Source organism: Thunnus maccoyii, chromosome 10 (assembly GCF_910596095.1).
Source record: "Thunnus maccoyii chromosome 10, fThuMac1.1, whole genome shotgun sequence".
NCBI lineage: Eukaryota > Metazoa > Chordata > Actinopteri > Scombriformes > Scombridae > Thunnus > Thunnus maccoyii.
In genome coordinates, this window is record NC_056542.1 from 13,115,368 (window position 1) to 13,135,794 (window position 20,427).

Genomic DNA, 20,427 nt, shown 5'->3' on the forward strand with positions numbered 1-20,427 from the left:
AAAAATAACTAGTATCTATTTTAAATAATTATCAAAATAAGTGTGTCCTTTGTTATGCAAGCCATGTTATGAATATACTGTATGTGTATGTTTAATAAACTTTTCCAGACTAACCATTGGTTGTTCAGTGCCTTCTGTATCATACAGCCTGCATCAAATAATATGTGATTATGTTCATACCAGTTTTCATAATTACCACAGGGCTCAATCAAAGCAAAAATATTTCCACAGCTAGTTAAACATTCATCAATACAAATGATAAGATGTTACTATCACTTGTGCCACAATCCAAGCCAACGTGATCATTAGAGAGACCCCATTAAGATGGAAACAAATACAATGGAAAAGTCATCGTCAAGTTTCACCATCATAAATCCACATAAATGTAGGACAGGCAGCAACATTCACCTGTTATCTTCTTTATCTCTTCTGGGCCACTGGGAGCAGCACATCAGCACTTCATTCATCATGCCCAATCTTTGTAGATGCAGCCAGCTGCATTGCTGTCACTTGTTGTGTTTTAAAAATGAACACTGGCATTAATCTATCACTCAACATAAACTACCACAATATAAATGTTGCAGACTATCTGCACCATAACAAGACTAAGAGTCTGTGCCGTGCTCATGGCTCTGTGAGGCACAATTTGTGGTGGTTTGAACTAAATGCCAAACACCTGCATGCTAACATGGTGATTGAGCATGTTTACCATGTTCACCATCTTAATTTAGCATGTTAGCGTACTAACATTTGCTAATTAGGACTAAATACAAAGTATGAGACCAATGGGAATGTTATTGGTTTTTCAGGTATTTGGTCATAAACCAAAGTATTACAAATACTATGACAAATTAAACATTTGACCTAATTATGGTGCTAGATGGAGAGTGAAGAGATCATAAATGTTTTTCCAATTCATCCTGAGGGGAAGAGGAATATCTGTACCAAATTTCAAGTAAATACATCCAGAAGCTATCAAGACATTTCACTCAAAACATCAATGTCAACCTCATGGCACTGCTAGAGGAAAAGTAAGAGGATCATCACAGTCATTAGGATTCCTTCTCTGGGGCCTACAAATGTCTGTACAAAATTACATGGCAATCCATGCAGTAGTTGTTGAGATATTTCAGTCTAGACCAAAGTGGTGCACTGACCGACCATCAGACAAAAGGAGGGACACCACCATCTGTAGAGCGATGGCACTAGTGTGGCTAATAATTGAGTACATTTATCTTGTTCAAGCAGACATGGGCACACTTGATGGTTTATAAATTTGCATGTCCTCAATTTTTTTTTGTTTTCACAATGGTCACAATTACTAAGGTTATACTGAACACAAAGCAGAACTTTCATGCTAAAACTAGCTTAACATCAACTGTGGGCTATTGGACCATTTGTGTAGTGAGTTATATTTCCCATTCAAGTCATTAAAGCATCACCTTACCTGATCTTACAAGGCAGATGCCCAGATGTTAGTCAAATAATTATCAAAATGGTGAGCAGTGCTTCTCCAGACTCTGCTGGAATCAGAACGTGTGTATGTTAGTGAGTGTGAGTGTAAGATTTTTTCTGCCTATTTTAAAGTGGTTGACTTGTGACGAAATCCTGGACAGAAGCTGGCCATGCCAAATTGCTCCACTATACGTATCTGATAGCCTCATTCAGCAGAGTTTATAGTCTGTTAACAATGCCAAATTCCCCTAGGTGATCATAAAATTTTTATTTCATTGAATGTTACTGAACTAATTTTATCTTTAAAGTATGTTAAGTAATCATAGGTGATAAAGATAGGTGGTAGAGATGCTGATATGAAAGATCTTTTTACTACTTCGTTGTTCATCATCTTTATTTTACTTTTTATTTAACAAGTATTCATTCATTGTTCTATATTTACTTTTATGTCCTTTATTCTAGCTTTTATCTTTCTATCAGCAGAGTAGACAAAGCAACAACCTTTCTTTCTTTATGGCAGGCAGTACACACATTTCACTGTGAACTGAAATTTTATTTCAGCTTGAGAAGTATTAAAAATAGACTTCATCACTTTAAGAATTGTTTCCCTTGATGCTTTTTTTGTTATTATCACATTTCTTGCCATACAGATCAACATAATTGGTAAAAGCGATAGTAATGTAACATGCTGAGTTAATATTTCAGAATTTTTGGTGGCTGTGATCTATGCAGGATGACCACCCCACCATTCAGCTAAATCTTTGCTAAGGTGCTGGAAGCATCAGTGAGACCAAACTGATGTACCAAATGCACACTTATATCCAGCAGTGTGTGTGGAAATCTCTTAAGTCAGTGGCTGTGGATCTAAGTTTGGTCTGTACAAGTTTATGTGTCAGATGACATCTGACTCATCTGAAATGTGACATTGGGTCATGATGGGTCAGATGAGTTGGAAACTCATCTGACTCATCATAGATATGAATGTGATTAATTGTATGGCCTGTTGAACTGGTGACCTGTTCAGGGGCCCATTTCATCAAATTTGCAACATGCAAGCTGTGACTTGCAACATGAGACGATGTCTTCTCATATTAATTTTGACTTGTTTAACTAATTAAAAGAAACTCCATACTTACAACCCACGCATGAACATGCATGAGCATGCAAGAAGACTGTAGGACTCAAAAAACTTTCTGCAATTTGCAAGTGACAATCATTTGTGAAACAGGGAACTGAGAACATTTGTGATCTGCGTGTAAGCAGTGCTTGCAATTCTCTTTTGTGAAACAGGCTTGTTTCCATCTCCTCTGTCAAGTGTATGCTGGAAAACACTTGTGGTGAAGAAAATAGCCATCCTAAACTAGCCAGTCCACTTATGCTTTGAAACTGACAGTCTTCCAGCTCTCAAAAGACAAATAAATAACCCATTTTAAGTGCCACATAATACATAATAAACTATAGGTAATATAACTTTTCTCTCAAATGGTGGAACATTAGTCTCACCTATTAAAACAGGAAGGGCAATGAAGTAAAACAGCCTCAACACTCTACTCTTTAATTTCTTGCTGATTTAAAGCAAAGAGAAATATATTATTTATCTTATTTGTTTGCACATTCAGTATGTCAGTACCTGCTGCAAATGTGACATTTCAAGTTTATGAATTTATGTCAAATACTGATGAATGTTCCAAAAGCTCCAAGTGTGGATTCAGATGTTAAATAATCACACTATCACTTTTGTTAATTATTATTTCTGGGATTTATCAAACAATGTTTCTGATTTCATAATTCATGTCTTTGATAAATATTTTATGACACACACAAAATAAATGGACTTTGTCTGTTATTTATTACAGACAGCAACATGTTTTGTATTTGACCCTTAAACAGATGTGTGCATGTGTATGGAGCAGATCAGGTACAACACAAAAGGAGTCATTGAGGCATGTTACTCTGATGTCTTGTCAGGAGAGATCTTATCATCTTTATTATTATTAGCCATTACTCTGACACAAGTAAATTATTAATTTACAACTGTCTGGCAGATCAGGCCAAGGTCAAAGAACACAATATTTGTCAGGCCAGCTGATCTGATCCATCAAGTTACAACTTAAGAAATGAAGCAATAGCAGTTTATTATCAGGATCATCTCGAAAGTGACAGATGTCCAAATGTCTGGATTCGACCAGGACATCTGGTCGGACCCACTGGGGTCAAAATTTGCTGTTGGGCCTCTGTTGCCTCCAAGCTTAACAGTGCAAACAGCACACCACAGCTTAATTTGACCATGTGTGACATCTGGTCTGAACCAGACAGATTAATATGTTATATTATAGAAAATATAAAATATTAAGTTGTTAACCTGGACATATAGGATGTATAAAGCTGCAGAATACACACTGTATAAATAAACCTTAGCAGACAAGCTAAATAGGCCCTTTGATGATGGTAGCAGTATATCTCAATATTGCTGGAACATCCAGGGAGGACATCCAGCTGACATCCAGCTGATATCCAGCTGACGTCGACACAACTGTCATTTTGGAACTATTTTTGAACCATTACGGGATGTCTTGAAGGGGCGTTCAGTGTTTGCAAGGAAGCAGGTACGTAACATTTAAGAATGGACTTTTGTATTTTCAAACTTTCCAAGTTTAACAGAAATAGGCTGATACATTGCTGTGTCTCTATTTGCTGCAGCCTGTGACAGATCTAACAGTTGTTATTGTGTTTTCATAAGGAGAATGATGGCTGCAGTTATAGATATAGATATAGATATATATATATATATATATATATATATATATATATATATATATATCAGGCTATTACTGTTTTTGATCTATACAGTAACATAGATTAACACTGTTTTGTTGTGACCTTATGTGATTTCATTGGAGCAGGAGATAGGAGATCACACAGCGTAGAAATATCCAGTAATGGTTATATTGCAGCATTTGTTTTCACATTTTGGCACCACTGAGTCTGTTTTCCATCTTTCTTTCTGTTTTTATCCTTATACTGAATTATGAAACAAATCAACAACAGATAATACACACAAAGACAATACATCTGACATAAGAAACAAATGATAACCTTTGATAAGAATCTCTCAACACCCGATCACTTGGACACATAGAGGTTCCTACATCAGTCACTGATCAATTCATCCCTGTGCTACAAACAAGAAGGAATAATTGAGTTTTAGTAGGATTGAACATTAAAATAATTTAAATAAATGTCAAACTTCAAAACATTTTGGAAATTAATTAGTGAACGCAGTGGTGTCTTCTGGCAACATTTTATAGTTCAAGGTAAAATTTAGAAAATTGTTCAATTTATTATTTTTATTTATTATTATTATTTTAATGATATTATCAGTATTGTGTGTTGCTTTCTTCTTTTTTCTGTTTGTTTTTTCTGTACCTTTTTTGTCCTTATTAGTGTATGAGTTTTGCAACTTTTTGAATTGTGCTATATATTCTTTTCAATTATTGTTAAATTATATGAAATTAAATTGTAGTATACATACATAGAGAAAATATCATAGAAAAGGTTTAAGAAATGAAAAGATCTGGCTATGAATATCTACATTTAAAGTACATTCACATTCATATTAAAAATGTGTTTGAAGTTTTCTCATTATGCATTTATGTCATATATTCTGATATGCAGAACAATGACGTATCTCTGTTGTAAAATATTAACTAATTTAGAAGCTAACAGATAAGAACTGGCAGTAGCTACACTCTAGCGGTCACAGGTCAACCTTGTTGAAAGATCTAAAAGATTGTAACTTCTTAGACTTTTATTCTTTCCTCTCATCAAAATCAAATTTACAGGTATTGTATAATCTACACAATCCATATTCTTTCATAAATGCTCAAATGTTAATTGTTCTCACAATCACAAGGTTGAACATTTTTTACAACATTTCCAAATCATGAGGGAAATTTTAAAAAGGTTTGACTTGTATTAGAAATATCCTGTTTGATGATCAAAAGACAGAATTTCAGGTTTAAATATTTTATTTCTGTCCCTGTATACCTAAAAGTTTTAAATTAATACTTCTTATATCTTCATAAATGAGAGTTTCAGCATGCGCTGTTTATAAAAGTGTATGAATGGTTATTTTAAAACAAAAAGAAACCAAATCCCTTCACTCAAATAAAACATCTGCCATGATAATCCATCGATTACACACACAAAGTCTTAAAATTGCTTCTTATTTTGGCAGATGCAAGAAAAATAATATAGACACTCAATTTGTTCACTACTGACAGAGTCATATCTTGTAAAAATGGGATTGGTTTCAGTTGCAAACTGTTTCGGTTACGTTCTGTTTTACGGGTTTTATTTACAGACAATAGAGAAAGAATCCATTCTGAGCTCATAAATACTTCTGACACAAACTTCTTCTGTATTTAACTTTACCATAGTCCAGTTTTGAAATTCAGCTTCATAAAACTTGAGGTAGTGGATATACTTTTGATTTGGGAAATTAAAAAAAACATATTTTTGCCTTGCGAATGTGTATAAAATTTTTTGGACTCTTCAGTCCTCAAATTAAACACATTTTTAGAAATAAAACTCAGGTCACAAGTAGACATTGCTTCATTTTTCATTGAGAAGTCCTGCTGTCATTGAGGAATCAGTCACTCAGCCCCTAATGAGCCACATTACATTACCTACATTACTCCCAATATACAGTGAGACAAGTGTATTTACACTGAGGGTGCCACTTACAAAAGCACATTGTTCTGTTGGTGACACATCCCTGACAGACGTTTCACCTCACATACTGTACATTCTCATATCAGGAGTTATAGACACATATGACACATTGTCAATACCTCATTGTTTCAGCTGGTTTGATCTTTGTGTCACAGCCATCAGGCAGAGACACAAAGCCATGGCACTTACCAGACTGTGATTTGAATGAAGTTTATTAAAAAATAGCAATTATACACAAAAATATAAGGGTCACAATATGAAGGACACTGTATGCAATATTTCCCTTTTTTATCAGTTTATAATTCAATGTATCTGTGGACATGAAAGCAAATAGCGGCCTGTTTGTAAAGCTGTCTGAGGGAGGCTGAGTGTCTCCTGGATGTCTTTGATCCTCCTCTTCCTCAAGGAATGCTACAGCTGACTGCTGCTTCTCAAACATGACCCTGTAAGAGGCCCAAAAGCACTCACTTAAGAGCTCATAAAATTGATGCACAACACCTCCCCCTTAGCCCCACCACCACCATGACTCAGCCACACATATACATACAATACAGCCTAAACATTTATACTCATGCCTAATCTGATAATAAATAAATTGACTCTTGGTTGCTTGGAGTGGTGATGACCTACCAATTTAAGCTTTTTCAGTTCATTAAAATTGTATTTGTTGTCCTGAAGCTGACGACATCATCTAGGCCGATATTTGAGGTTGAATAGATGTTGCTTAATTAAAGCAAAACTAATGAATGACTCTCAATCTAAGGAATCCACAGGAAACCATGTAAAAAGGCTTCCCAAAGAGATCAGTAATAATACACAATACCTGAGAGTCAGCTCAATTTTACATTAGAAATACTCAACAATACTGCATGTCTGAGCTCCTGTAGCTCAATATTATCCTTCTCAGACCAGTGGTCAGCCTCTCCAGAACTTATGAAACTGGCTAAATATGTGTACTATGTGTGTTTTCAAACCTCTTTTATGAATACCGGTTTGACTAGCCTGAAAATGCAACATAATACATAAACAAAGACTACAGTAAATGCACCGTTTGGGTCATTTGGAAATAAATGCAAATCTAATGAAAAAAGCTTCATTTGATGCACAAAGAGAAGAATCAGGTCTGACAGGAGAGGCGGATCGCACAACACAGACTGTTTTTATCTACAACTAAATTCAACGTTAAGATGTTAATTAATCTTTGATTAATTGATCTGGAGTTCATAATAATAAACTGCTGGTCAATCAAATGTCAAATTATCATATAAATTTATACATGCAACACATTCTGTATCATAGAGGTAAACTTGTAGCATAAAAATTATTTTATGAATGAGGCCTCTGGCAGAGTAAGATCTTCAGTAAAATCATTAAAGTAAATATAAATATTCACAGCTATACTGTATAATTACCAAGATCATAACGAGGTCTGTTGAGCTGTTAAATGACTTTGACTTTTTATTACAACTTCTGTTACAATTTTGTTGTCAAAGATTTAAAGTAAAATTAGAACTAGGAACAAGGAATTGGTTGTTCCTTCAACACAAATGGCCACCATTCACTTGATCAAAGGGCATTTCTACAAAACCAATTAGTCCAACAACAACAGTCCATCAAGCTGAACCTCAGTAACTCTTGACTGAACATATTGTATACCCACAGGCATTTTGCTGTATGTACACAATGGTATTGTAAACACTGTGAGTGCTTTTCATTACTGAGTGGGAGGCTGAAGTCATTCTTGTGGCTTTGGGTGTGGAACGATAAAAGAGCAGGAGCACTCGAGACTCCATGTTTTTGACTTCGGTGAGGACTGTTCACCATGGACGAGAAGATGCTCAGGACTGCTGTGCTGCTCATTTTATCAGGTAGACTTAGATTCACATGGTTTTAATGGAAAAAAATGTTTTTTTTAATCTGAATTATTGAGCTTTTGTCTTAGTGTAATAAACAAGATCTATTATTTTGCCAAACATTGAGACCATACAGTACTTTCTGCAGCTCTTACAGTCATTTCTTCTTTAGGTTACTTAGGTATATGTGTGGGTGAGGGTATCTTACCCCCGGGACCTCTAAGTGGAGGTGTGGCAGGCACAGTCATGTTCACCACCACCCTCAGACCTGCTGAGAGTCCATTCTCCTCCGTTAGCTGGAGCTTCAGAGGGGGGAACATCATCACCTCCGCAGAAGGCAACCACACTGGGACCGGATACGCCAACAGGATTTCATTAGATCGAGCCACAGGGGCCTTGGAGCTCAGGAACCTGGTGCCGGAGGACAGCGGGGAGTACACAGTCACCATCATACCAGACGGACAACCACAGAAACAGGGAAAGACCACACTGAATGTGTATGGTGGGTTTAGTGTTTAGAATATTAAAAAATCATGTCTGTCATTTGAAAAAGAGTAACAATTCCTCTAAAATGAGTGCTTTCTTCAAAGCCCATTTTATTAAATTATATTAAATTAGATAAAACATTTTTGTATATTTTCTCAATCCTCTGATATAGTACAGTTAGTCATTCATGGTGGATACAATATTATAATGCAATATCTAATGTAATCCAATACAGTAAACCTACAATAAATACTACCTTTATTAAGCTTTTATTGCATTTAATTTTTAATTCTATGTATTTTTAGACCATGAGGTATTGAGTAATTGTATATCTAATCCAATTTATACATTTATATGCAGTACAGCTCTTTGTAGTTTTTTGACAAAACGTAAAATGTTGAAATTTTATTGGGGAAAATGTCAATTTTCAGCTGACAATAAAAAAATGTTTCTGATATTGTTAAAATAAACAAAATGCTAGTGTTTATGAATACATCCATAATAGTTAATGCCTTTAAACAACTGGAATAAACTTTAAGGTGGTGATTTTTGTAATTTCAATGTGTCAAAAAATCTACATAAAATGACATGGGAGTGTTTTTTGTGTAGCCAATTTAAAATCTAAGTTGATCAGGAGCAATATAAATTGATAACAACATTTTTACTGTGTGAAAGCATCATTTTTTGTTACCATTTTCAGTGGACTGACACTCTGTTCTCTGCCAGCACTGATATCAGGCGCCACCATTCGCAGCCCCGCAGCCATCCTGATAGAAGAGAAAAGCTCCACCAACCTCACCTGCGAGGCCTCCGGCTCCATCAGCACAAGAGTGTGGATGAAAGATGGCCGTCCTCTCAATCCCAGTGATAGAGTCAGTTTCTCCATTGACAACAGAACAGTGTTCATTCAACCTGTCAACAGCTCCAACCATGGCACCTACCAGTGTCGAGTCAGCAACCCAGTCAGCACCATGACTGTGGCCCATAACCTCACTGTCAACTGTGAGTACACTCACTGCTCACTGTAGGTCTGAAGTAGTTTATAAAGGGCTGGTCCCAACAAAAAAGATCATAGGTGTAATTTTAATGTGAAAATTATATGTATATGTTATATAAAAAGGAGGGGAGGATGAATAGGAGACCTTCTTTGGAGTGATTATAATTTTTTTAGCCATTTTAAGGGCATTTAGGTACAGTTCTGAACTCTCTAGCTTAAAGGGAACATATTATGCACATTTCCAGGTCTATAGTTTTGTTTTGGGGCTCTACTGGAATATCTTTGCATGATTTAAAGTTCAAAAAGCTCTTTATTTATCTTATACTGGCTTTTTATGCAGCTTCTCAGGTCAGCCTCTTTCCGAAACAGGCTGTTTTAGCTCCTGTAACTTTGCAAATGGGGCGTTCACCTCAAGTTTTGGAACTCTGACCATGTTTAACATAGACATCTGATATTATAACAGTATATAAATGACAGAAACTCACTAAAAGCATGTTGTGCCCCCTTTACATACTGCATATTTCTCTTCTCTGTGCAGTTGGACCACATAATATATCAATTACTGGACCCTCAGCAGCTCCACCTGGCCAGAAAGTGATACTGCAGTGCACAGCAGCCTCGGTCCCACCAGCAACCTTCAGCTGGATGTTGAACGGCAACGAGACACATGTTAATAGCTCCTTGTACATCATAGAGAGGTTGGGGGCAGAAAACATAGGAAATTACACCTGCACTGCCAGAAATATGGTGACCCTGCAGGAGAACTCCACAGTTTTGAACTTGAGAGGTAAGATTTCACTTTTGAAATTGGAAAGTGATGTATGTCTTCATTTGTCAATAACATATAATGGTCATTTTGTCACTAATACATTTTAATGCCAAGTGACATTTCAAGTGATGGTAATTGTTGTCCTATTTACTTCATGAAGCATCCTGCGCTGCTCCCTGCTGGTCGCTGTCAATGCTGGTGATCAGCTCAATGGGCCTGAGGTGGTTGATGTAGCTGATAATGAGCAGGAGGTGACAGGTGAATTTAACAATTTATGATACATATGCCCACATTTAAACTCACATTTAAGCTCCTTTATCTTTTTATTATTATTATTATCACATTTATTTAACATTTGTTCATGTTTATCTACAGATTCTTGCCTCTTTGCTGTGTTTAGGTTATGATGGTGGATCCTGTTTAAAATCAACCAAATGACAGATATGTAAATATCTGTGTCAAAAATTAGTTTTCCAAAGTAATAAATATAGCATTCACCTGTTAAAGGTAAAAGAAACCTGTTCCTTCACTGTACAGTAGATGTCAAACATGCCAGGCTTGTGTGATTATTTTGGAAGAAGCTGATTTTTAAATCCTTCAGATCAGCAGTCATGAGTACTACTTGGACACATGTTATGCTATCCTGGCTCAAAGGTAAATCTAATCATTGTGTGGATATGCATGTGGGCTCTTTGCATATGGTCCTTCTTAACAAACAGAGGGGAGCAGCATTGTATGTTGTTTATTTATAAGGCTCTTCTGCAAAAACTGCCTAGTTACCTCTGCTCTCAGGTTACACTTAAATACAGTACTTATAATGTCCAATCACAGGACATTTTAACATTAGCTGAACCTCATATTCACACTGAACTTAGAAAAGGTGGCTTCAAATACTATGTTTTTTTTTACTAAGCTTTTCTTAATTGTGAAAAATGTGTAATGTATGTCTGTGAATTATTTGTCTATCAATCTTTACATACACATATACAAATATGGGGAGGAAAACACTGGAAAAATAGTTTAATTGTTGTACATATTAGCCTATCACAAGCAATGCAAATTAACAGATTGTGTTTTTGTTGTTTGTTTTTTTTAACTAATTATTAGTTGATTGTCAAACATGTTGTTTCAGTTCAAATTTGGTGTATCAAATTGGGGCCACTTGACAGCAAATTCCTGGGCTGCTTTTTGTTGCCAGTCCACCTCTGGTCACACTACTGTAGGAGTCCAGTCTTTTCCAGGAAGCTGTTGTTTAATCCAAACTTAACAAACTTTTACATTTTTTAAATCCACTGTTACTCATATTCAGTGAATTAATCTGGATGACAAAAAGTTCAGCAGTGTTGCTTCACCGTTGCATCACAGTTCAAATATTGTGACATCATCCCTGACTTTAGATTTTCTGCACTTCTCCTGTTTCTCTTCCTGTTTCTGTCTCAAATAATCAAACTGATCTGTAAATTCTTTGAAGTAATGTTATGTAAATGTATGTCACAGTAGTGGAATGCACAAGAGCTTGTGTATTTGTGCAGGTTATTGTGTGCAGTCATACTGTGGCCTGACATACTATTTTGTTGGTATATAAACTATGTAAATGTGTATGTGCAATATGTACAAAATTATCTATAAATAAAAACACGGTTCACTCAATTATATATGATAATCCTGCCGAGGAAATGTATCAGTCCTATTTACAGTATGAAATACATTTGAACTGTTATACTATATATTCATTGATTCCTCTGCAACAAGTTCTCTACACAGAATTATCCGATCATTATCTGATCAAAACTATTTGCATCACTAGGTACCACTAGAAGTAACAGAGAAAATGTTTTTTGTGATCAGGGTAAATTAAAGCTTTTAGTTTCTGGTAGCATCTTCCCCTGTCCTCCTCTATAAACCAAAGTGTCATCCAGGGGTTTATTCAGTGTGAAAACCTTTGTACGGCAAAATTTTCCTGGTGAGCAATGTGTCATCTTAGAATTTTTTATTTTGTAATCTGTATGAACTCGCCCTTTAAGTTTCACATGTAAAACCCATAAAGCCATGTCTTCCAAACTACCAGTGCACCATGGAGTTTATTTTGCAGCATTAAGCATAGATTTAAATGTTCTTTATCAATGCACCACCGTTTCCGTTAAGAAAATATATTTGCATGCCCTGTAGACCAGTAATTAACATGCAGGGAACAAGCCGAGTTTGACCAACTGAAACAGGCAGAGCTCTGCATCCCTGACCTGATTACCCTGTTCAACATCTGGCGTTAATTTTGCCAGGAACGCTGATTGGTGGAGATAACTATACATCATTTTTCTGAGATGCAGCTTCCTTCAGGAGGCTGCTCTTTTGTTTCTTAACACTGTTATCATCCAGCATCTTAACTAAAACTGTTGAGCATGCGTGGCGAGCTTTGGAGTGGCAGTCTGAGTACATGTGGTGGTAAAACCTAAATCTATACCAAGTGTTGCAGCAGCTTTCTACTTTAGTCCTCAGACTGTGTGTCTGTTAACGCAATGAACAAATTTTAATCCAATCATTATGACTGCCTTTAGCCAATAACACTGATTCAGGATAATTTATCACTGTAGATGAATAAAGTATCATCAAACCATCATCTGAAAATGTAACCCTGAAGCTGAGTATAAAATGTTGATTTTTTTTCATCATTATTTACTGACAGTGAGGTTGATACCACAAAATTACTTGTCAAAAATGAGAAAATGATTTGAGTCTTGCAATAACAAGGTTTCTCTTTTGATAATAATATTGCTCTCTATAGGAGTGTACATCTGCTGTTATGTTATAAATAATGGTACAGTTCATGGCCATCCTTTGAATTTCATAATCTTTACTATATAAAATCTTGGCAAACAGGAAGCTGCCCCTACTGTATTTCTACTTGTTGTGCTGTAAATAACTGGAATACCTTTTTTTGGTTTGATGGCACAAGGGGTCAAAACTTTCATATTACTTTCATATGTAAATACATTTTACTGTGATCTTTAATTTTGCTTTCAATTTTTTATGCAGTATTTTTACTTGTAATGCACTACATCAAATCATGTAATTGCTGCTGCAAGGACTTGAGTATTTGATCCACCATAATAGAGAGATGTCAATATTTTTACCAGCCAGCAATGATGCAAAGCCTCTGATACTGATATAGTTTTAAATCCACTAACCATAACTCTACAGGTTTCATGCAACTCTATTTGTTTCTCAAACAGTTCTCATCACTGCTTTAGTGTTTCTGCAGAGCAGCGGTTCTCAAACTTTTTCACTTCAAGAACCCTTAAACTGACACAAATTAGACCACAGACCCCCCATTTGATTTGACTCTTGATTTGAAGATTTTGTCTGACAAAATGTTTGCTTTTAAATGTTTTAGTACAGAAAGTGTATGAAACACATGACCAAAATAGTCATATATTCTGTCATTGTGTTACGTGGAATTACACTGAAAATAAATGATTCCCCTTTTTGCTGGGGACCCCTTGGAACCTCCTCAAGGACGCCTGGTCCCCGGACCCCACTTTGAGAGCCACTGCTGTAGAGGACACCATCACCATTTGACCACATGAGGTCAGTGTTTCTCTGTGGATACCATACACACCAATGAGCAGCAGTGAACGGTGCAGACTACTCATTGCTGAATTATCACAGACTTAAACACGCAATAAAGAAACCACTTTTGATTACGTTTGTATTCCAAGAAAAAGTGCTGCGAGATGGGAAAACACCTCCTGCCGTAGTCACGCAAAAATGTCCCTCTTTTTCTGGGCAAGTTATTTTAATTGACTGCCATTTGTTTTGTTTCACAGCTGTGATTTAGTAAGCAGTTTATAAATCTTGATTTTATCTAAGTTGAAGCTTGAGAATCCTACAGTGAGCGGACAAAACACAACATCAAACACACATTTTACAAGTTTGGTTTATATGTACAGTAAGATCTGAGGCAGCTCGATCATTGTAACGTTGTGGCAAATATCGCGTGTGTTTGAGTCAGTGTTGGTGAGGTCCGAGTTGACACCAATCCGTATGTTCCTCTTTGGAAATGCTCATTTTTCTGTTTGCCACATTTTTGAGACCTGTCGCCACATTGCATGATTTTTCAGTGTTTTCGACTGATCAGCTGGACGGATCTGCCTCTTTGTAACCTCGTAAGTTTCCTTAATGTTGACTTGAAAGCTGCTTTAACTTAACGTGACCAGTGGTGGAAGAAGTACTCAGATCCTTTATTTAAGTACTGCATTTAAAATCTTACCTAAGTAAAAGTATTAAGTAATATCAGCTAATACTCGTTTTGCAGAAAATCGGGCTGTGACAGATATATGATATACATTTAACAAAGTACATTATTCATACTGATGAGTCTAAGCATAAGCAGCCTTATATTGTTGTAGCTGCTCCAGATGGAGCTCGTTTGAACTGCTTTATAAGGGTCATAAGATACATCTGAGGGATCTGGACTCTTGAGATGATAGATTGGGAAGGAAAGAAGAGGAAACACAGTTCTGCAACGTGAATTTGGATTAATTTTTCAGAACTTTTCTTTAATCTTTGCGTTTTTGTGAAATATTGGAGAGTTTTACCTCTTTGGATCTCAAACTGTTATTTATTTGAAACCATGTGAGGTGAATAGTCTGTTTGGTGGAACTGCAAACAACTCATGACAAAGAGACACAAATACGCACTGGTTTTATTTTTGTTGTTGTTTTTTTGTAAGGGCCCGCAAGACAAAATGTTTGGGAACCTCTGGTTTAATCTTAACAATGCAGTGTAATTTATAAGATCATCATTATGTTATTTTATGTAAAATTTCAATCTGTAAGTAACGAGTAACTACAGTTGTCAAATAAATGTAGTGGAGAAAAAAGTACAGTATTTCCCTCTGACATATAGTGGAGTAGATGTATCAAGTAGCATTAAATGAAAATACTCAAGTAAAGTACGTTAAAAATGTACTGAAGTCCAGTACTTGAGTAAATGTTCTTAGTTACATTCCACCAGTGAATGTGACTGACTTTGTAACATTGGTTTACTGTAGTAACTTCCTCAATTGTTGTGCATTCATTCGTATATGTTTATTTTGTCCACACCCTGTAGTTCTGCACAATGAAAATTTGCAGAAAATCACCTTACATACTGCTGAAGTTGATTCACATCACATTATTCCCAGGTAAGACAAAAAGCTTGTTCACAGTGCAAATGTACGTAGGTTGCTGTGTATGGAACATGTGGTGGTTGGCAATATTGTTATGAATCATTTAAATTGATGATTTTAGAGGTTTAGGTGTGAAATTTCTCTTTGACACAATCTATACACTTACAGACACGTTAGAGCCCAGTTCTATAATGACACACTGTTCCTCTATTACTGCAAATATATGTAGTGATGTGAAAAGTACATATGTTTAATCAGAGCTGTTAACTCCATATGTGCCTGAAATAAGATAAAATGAGTTATTACTATAAAGAAAATACAAGAGTCAGTCAAAGAATGCAGTCAGAGTTTTACAAGACTGTACATTTCATTTCCATTCAATCTGTCTTTCTCTTTCCCTGTCACCATATTACCGTGGTGTTTGGCAGCTCTTGAGGCACAAAAAGTCGAAACCTGGCATGAAGTGACTGGATACGTTGAGCGTGATGTCACCCTGCCATGCCCGTTCATCGAACGACCAGACATACACATTACACAGTTTGAGTGGAACCTCAACCCTCCAGAAGGAGAGAAAATCACCATTATTGTTTCTAGTAGCCAATATGGAGTGGTTACTCATAATACTTCTCTGAAGGAGAGAGTGGAGCTTACAGGACAATCTCTGATCATTAAAAATGTGAAAAAGACAGATGCAGGGTCATACATCTGCAGTGTTTCAACCTTCCCCAGTGGTGCATTTGAAGGAACCATCAAACTTTTTGTTCAAGGTGAGTATGTACAGTAACCTAATAGTAAAGTAATATAATCCAGTATTAATTTTGATTAATTTTAGGGAAAAATGCTGGTTGCAGCTTCTCAAAGTGAAGATTTGAAGCTTTTCTGTGTAATACATGACAGTTTTGTATTTTTCACTATTATTAATTAATCAAGAAAATAATTGGCTGATTATTCGATAAATAAAATAATGGGTTATATAATTAGTTGCAACCCTACATATTTCTATACAATCTGCTGCCAAATTAAGATGATTTAAAGACAGTTTTCAAAATCGGTGTTTATCAGTATTGCAATTTGATGTTATAGTGGGTCAGAAACTTGGATCGGCATCTGAAACTGATTAGAAATTCAAAATTGAATTGATGCCGCCATGAGAAAAATATGTCAAGTGTTGTGTGATTAGACGATTGTAAGATATTTTTTCATTTGAAATATTCCTAAAAATGTCTGCACTGCACCAGTTATACTGAAAGGATAAATTAATCATTTATTGTACCTAATAAATAAATACATCACGTCTGATTCTGATATACAATAATAAAAATAAAAGTCCGTGAGGACAGATGCACACAGGGTTGATCACAGTCATGCTTCCTCTCCCAGAACAGATGCCGTTATCATCAGGAGTCATTGCTGCAGTAGTGATCGCCATCATGCTGCTGCTAGTGATCATGGCGGCCACAGTTTACCACATCTCCATGAGAAGGTGTGTGTGTGTGTGTGTGTGTGTGTGTGTGTGATATGTATTTTGTGTGGGAGTGTAGAAACTGTAAAAAAAAAAAAATTAAAAAAAAACTCTTCCCAGAACCAAGAGCCTTATGTCACAAGACTAATCATCCATTTAGTACACATTTTTAAAAATAACTAAATCTACTCTGCTGACTCAGTGCTGAAGCTGGACTGAGGAGGAAAAAATATATATATTCAGTTCACAGATGGGTTACATTTGAGGACATTTGTCATGTACATGAATTGTAATGGAATATCAAACTATTATTTCATATTTTAATTTGTGTATTGAACCAGACATTTTGAAATTATTCTCAAGTTTGTCCCATAAATTCACCCCTTTTACTAAAATACATTTAGGTTTCTAACTTGTCACAACCCTTTTTTTAAAAAAACATACACATTTCTTTAATTTGCTCGCTCTTGTTGCAAATATGTTTTGAATATTCAGTCCATCCAAGACGTAAAAAGAAAAACTGTCCTTAATCGGTTCATTTTAACACAATGATTCAATCGTTTCAACAAATAACTGTTTGTATTCGAGATTTCAAGGATTTGGAAGAAAATTCAAAACATTCAGAAGAACTAATCATGGCACTTTTGTTTCCTGTACTCAGATGTAACTCTGTGGTCAGGAACCGTGTCTACATTGGTGAGAATGCATTGCACAAGTTTCTCTTCACCCTATTTCCAAACAGCAGCTGATTTGTTTATACCCTTTGTTATGTGTTTCAGTTCCCTTATCTGATGCGTGTCTGTCTTTCAGATAAAGATGGTCCTGTGATTGATGTGGCCAGGCTATCAGTCATCAGGAGAGATGAGGTGAGCTCAGAGCTGCTTTTAGGCCACATCCCTGAAGTTCAGTTGAATTAGTTCAGATAAATATTATTATACTGTTGTTAGGATGTTTAACAGAAAGATGATAGTTGTTTCAACAAAGCAACATGATGATTATGATGATAATACTGCACAACAAAGTCTCCACCATAACACTCTCTCTCACTCTTACTCATAGGATGTGGTCTACTCTGATATCAAGTTCAAATCATCTAGAGAGGTCACTCCTTTATCCAATGACAAGCACACTGAGACCATGCATGCTGATGATGTCACATACTCTGAGGTCGTAATTTTGTGTCAGCAGCCCAAATGAGATGAGGAGATGTACGTTAAAGTGATGATGATGTTCCCTTTCTCACACCTGTTGATCGCAAAAAAAAAAAAATCATCAATCTTAAAGCTGCTCTAAATTCCATTTACCATCTTTTTGGTATCATTTAGTGAAATGTGTATCACATCCTGACACCTATCAATGAATCAATAGGCCTCCTGCAAAAAGCACTTGTATGAACAGATTTGTTCATAAGATGCATGTACGAGTGATTTAAGAACATTTGTGACATTCATCAATTTTCTCCGAAGTACGAACAAAGTTTATGAGTGATTATGCCAATGATCACATCTCAGGAACACGCACCTCCTCATGAACAGGTGGCATTCATCAGGCTGAAACAAACAATTTACGACAAGTTCAGGCAGTTTAAGAGAGTTTGTTGAATCTGACATGGAACACACATACAAGCAAACCTCACAGAAAAACATAGGCAAATTTTAGGATAAAAATACGAAAATGTTTTGGCATGAGGGCCAATAGCTTCTAAAATAAAACCTAACTTTTATTCACGCTCCTATATACTGTATTGTTTTTCCATGGGCCTGGTCACAGCAGGGAAAAGATAGAAAATGTAATGTTTATCACAGAGTGAGTGATGCTATTCCTCAATAAAAACAGGTCTACACAACAAGATATGGACACATTTGATGCTGTTTCTAGTTCTAACAGTTGTAAGGAGGAATAGTACAAGCAGAAACAGTCACATGAAGCTGTTAGATGAAGAGAGCTCTTACTCCAGCACACCTCCAACATGTCATCAAGTTAAACTTGATGCTTGCTTACAGATCGCAGGAACTATCTCTACCACTCTCTACCACTCAGAAAAAATGTTTCTGCACCTGAATGTAAGCCAACAATCGGTATCTCTTTCTGCAGGAGATAGCAGTTATGTAATGGAGACAGATATAGTCTGTGACTATGTGTGGTTCCCAAGGTGTCACATGACCTGCAAATTTGAGTGCTGTCAGTACACCACAAACAAACCAGTACACAAAGTTCTCCTTTGCTAACAATGAAAGGAGGAAGATACAAAGACATAAAAATGTAAGAAGCATAGTCACAAGGGAACTAAACTCAGGAATTCAAAGGTCAGTCAGCACTTGCATGCCATGTTAGTGAGTGACTTAAGTTACACCCAGATTCTCCATTTCTATAAAAAAAAAAAAAGAACTGTCTAGATTTATATTTTACTGTGATTTTTCTCAACTAAATTGGACATGAAGGTTTTTCTAGTCAGTATTTGCATGTGAGCTTCATTTAGGGTCAAAGAGTCAAAGAGGAAGGCTGGACTCTTTCAAATTTTGATTTATTCTTTCCTGTGCCTTTTTCCTTAAACTTACCCACAACAGCTTTAAAACAAAAATACATACGGCATAATATAATAGAAACAAAATGTATTCTAATATACTAGTTGTACTGTAGTAGCCCGTGTAGTTTCCCTGCTATGACTATGTGCTGGATTTGTTCAAGGAGAACCTGCTGCAGGTGATTGATCAGAATTACGCAGATGTCTTCAATTTTAGGTCTTTTTTGTCATTACCACAACCACAATCCTTGTACAACAGTCTGATGACTCAGTGGTTTTGATGCATGGTGGACTTCAGACTACTTTTTTGAGGAAAACCGTGGGCCAAGCTAGCTCAGCTCTGGTTAGCCCAAAGTCTGTGCCATGTGAGGCAGAGTTCAGGTGGGGGGAGAGAAGGTGAGGGGGAACATTATGGTGAAAATGTCACTGGTAGGGAGGGCCTTTTTGACAAAGCCTTTTATCCTAGCCAGTCTGCTTTTGATCTGTTATGCAGAACATCAGTCAGAGCTACTGTCAGAAATCCTGTCTGTACACAGATGTTGCAGTCTAAGCAGGCATTGTGTGAGAAGGTGACAAAATATGGTTTGCAAAGTTTCGTACAATGCACACCATCTCTGAACATTAGCAACAGTCACTATCTATCACCTGGTGGTTTCATTGTGCATTTCCTGACAGTGTCATTTTGTGGGTGTGAAATTACGCCTGCCACATTCACTCTGCCCTGTCAGAAAATGTGAGAACAAAATCCGTTTGTCACTGTATAAAAATGTTAACTTAAGGGCTCATATTTAATTCTTTTTATTTTTTGATTGTGTTGTGTGAAAGTCTGTGCTTAAGAAATTTTATTACAATCGGTGTTTTTGTGCTTTTGGGTTAATTCAGTCCTGTAGACAGAAATGACAGTGCAGAGTTATGTAAACTGTCCCCATGTATTCTGTAGAACACAACCCTTTCTGTCTGTTGTATAAATAAAGTTGCAT

The 20,427-nt window shown here is 36.2% G+C and overlaps 1 protein-coding gene across 2 annotated transcripts; it reads left to right on the forward strand.

Moving 5' to 3' along the window:
- The first annotated feature begins 13,961 nt into the window (after positions 1-13,961).
- Positions 13,962-20,427, forward strand: LOC121905815. Of its 2 annotated transcripts, none has more exons than XM_042424342.1 (7): positions 13,962-14,077; positions 15,404-15,476; positions 15,890-16,228; positions 16,842-16,944; positions 17,585-17,619; positions 17,734-17,789; positions 17,983-20,427. In XM_042424342.1, the coding sequence occupies exons 1-7, from the start codon at positions 14,060-14,062 to the stop codon at positions 18,118-18,120; spliced, it is 762 nt and encodes a 253-aa protein (XP_042280276.1). In that variant the 5' UTR covers positions 13,962-14,059; the 3' UTR covers positions 18,121-20,427. The 2 variants fall into 2 exon arrangements, with proteins under 2 accessions (XP_042280276.1, XP_042280275.1); XM_042424341.1 differs by lacking the exon at positions 13,962-14,077 and adding an exon at positions 14,092-14,457.

Excerpts from the sequence above, each read along its gene's own strand:
- LOC121905815 (XM_042424341.1), top strand. The coding sequence starts at position 14,401 with ATGATTTTTCAGTGTTTTCGACTGATCAGCTGGACGGATCTGCCTCTT. Across the intron at positions 16,229-16,841 it reads CATCAAACTTTTTGTTCAAG|AACAGATGCCGTTATCATCA; the intron begins GTGAGTATGTAC and ends TTCCTCTCCCAG. Across the intron at positions 17,790-17,982 it reads CAGTCATCAGGAGAGATGAG|GATGTGGTCTACTCTGATAT; the intron begins GTGAGCTCAGAG and ends TCTTACTCATAG.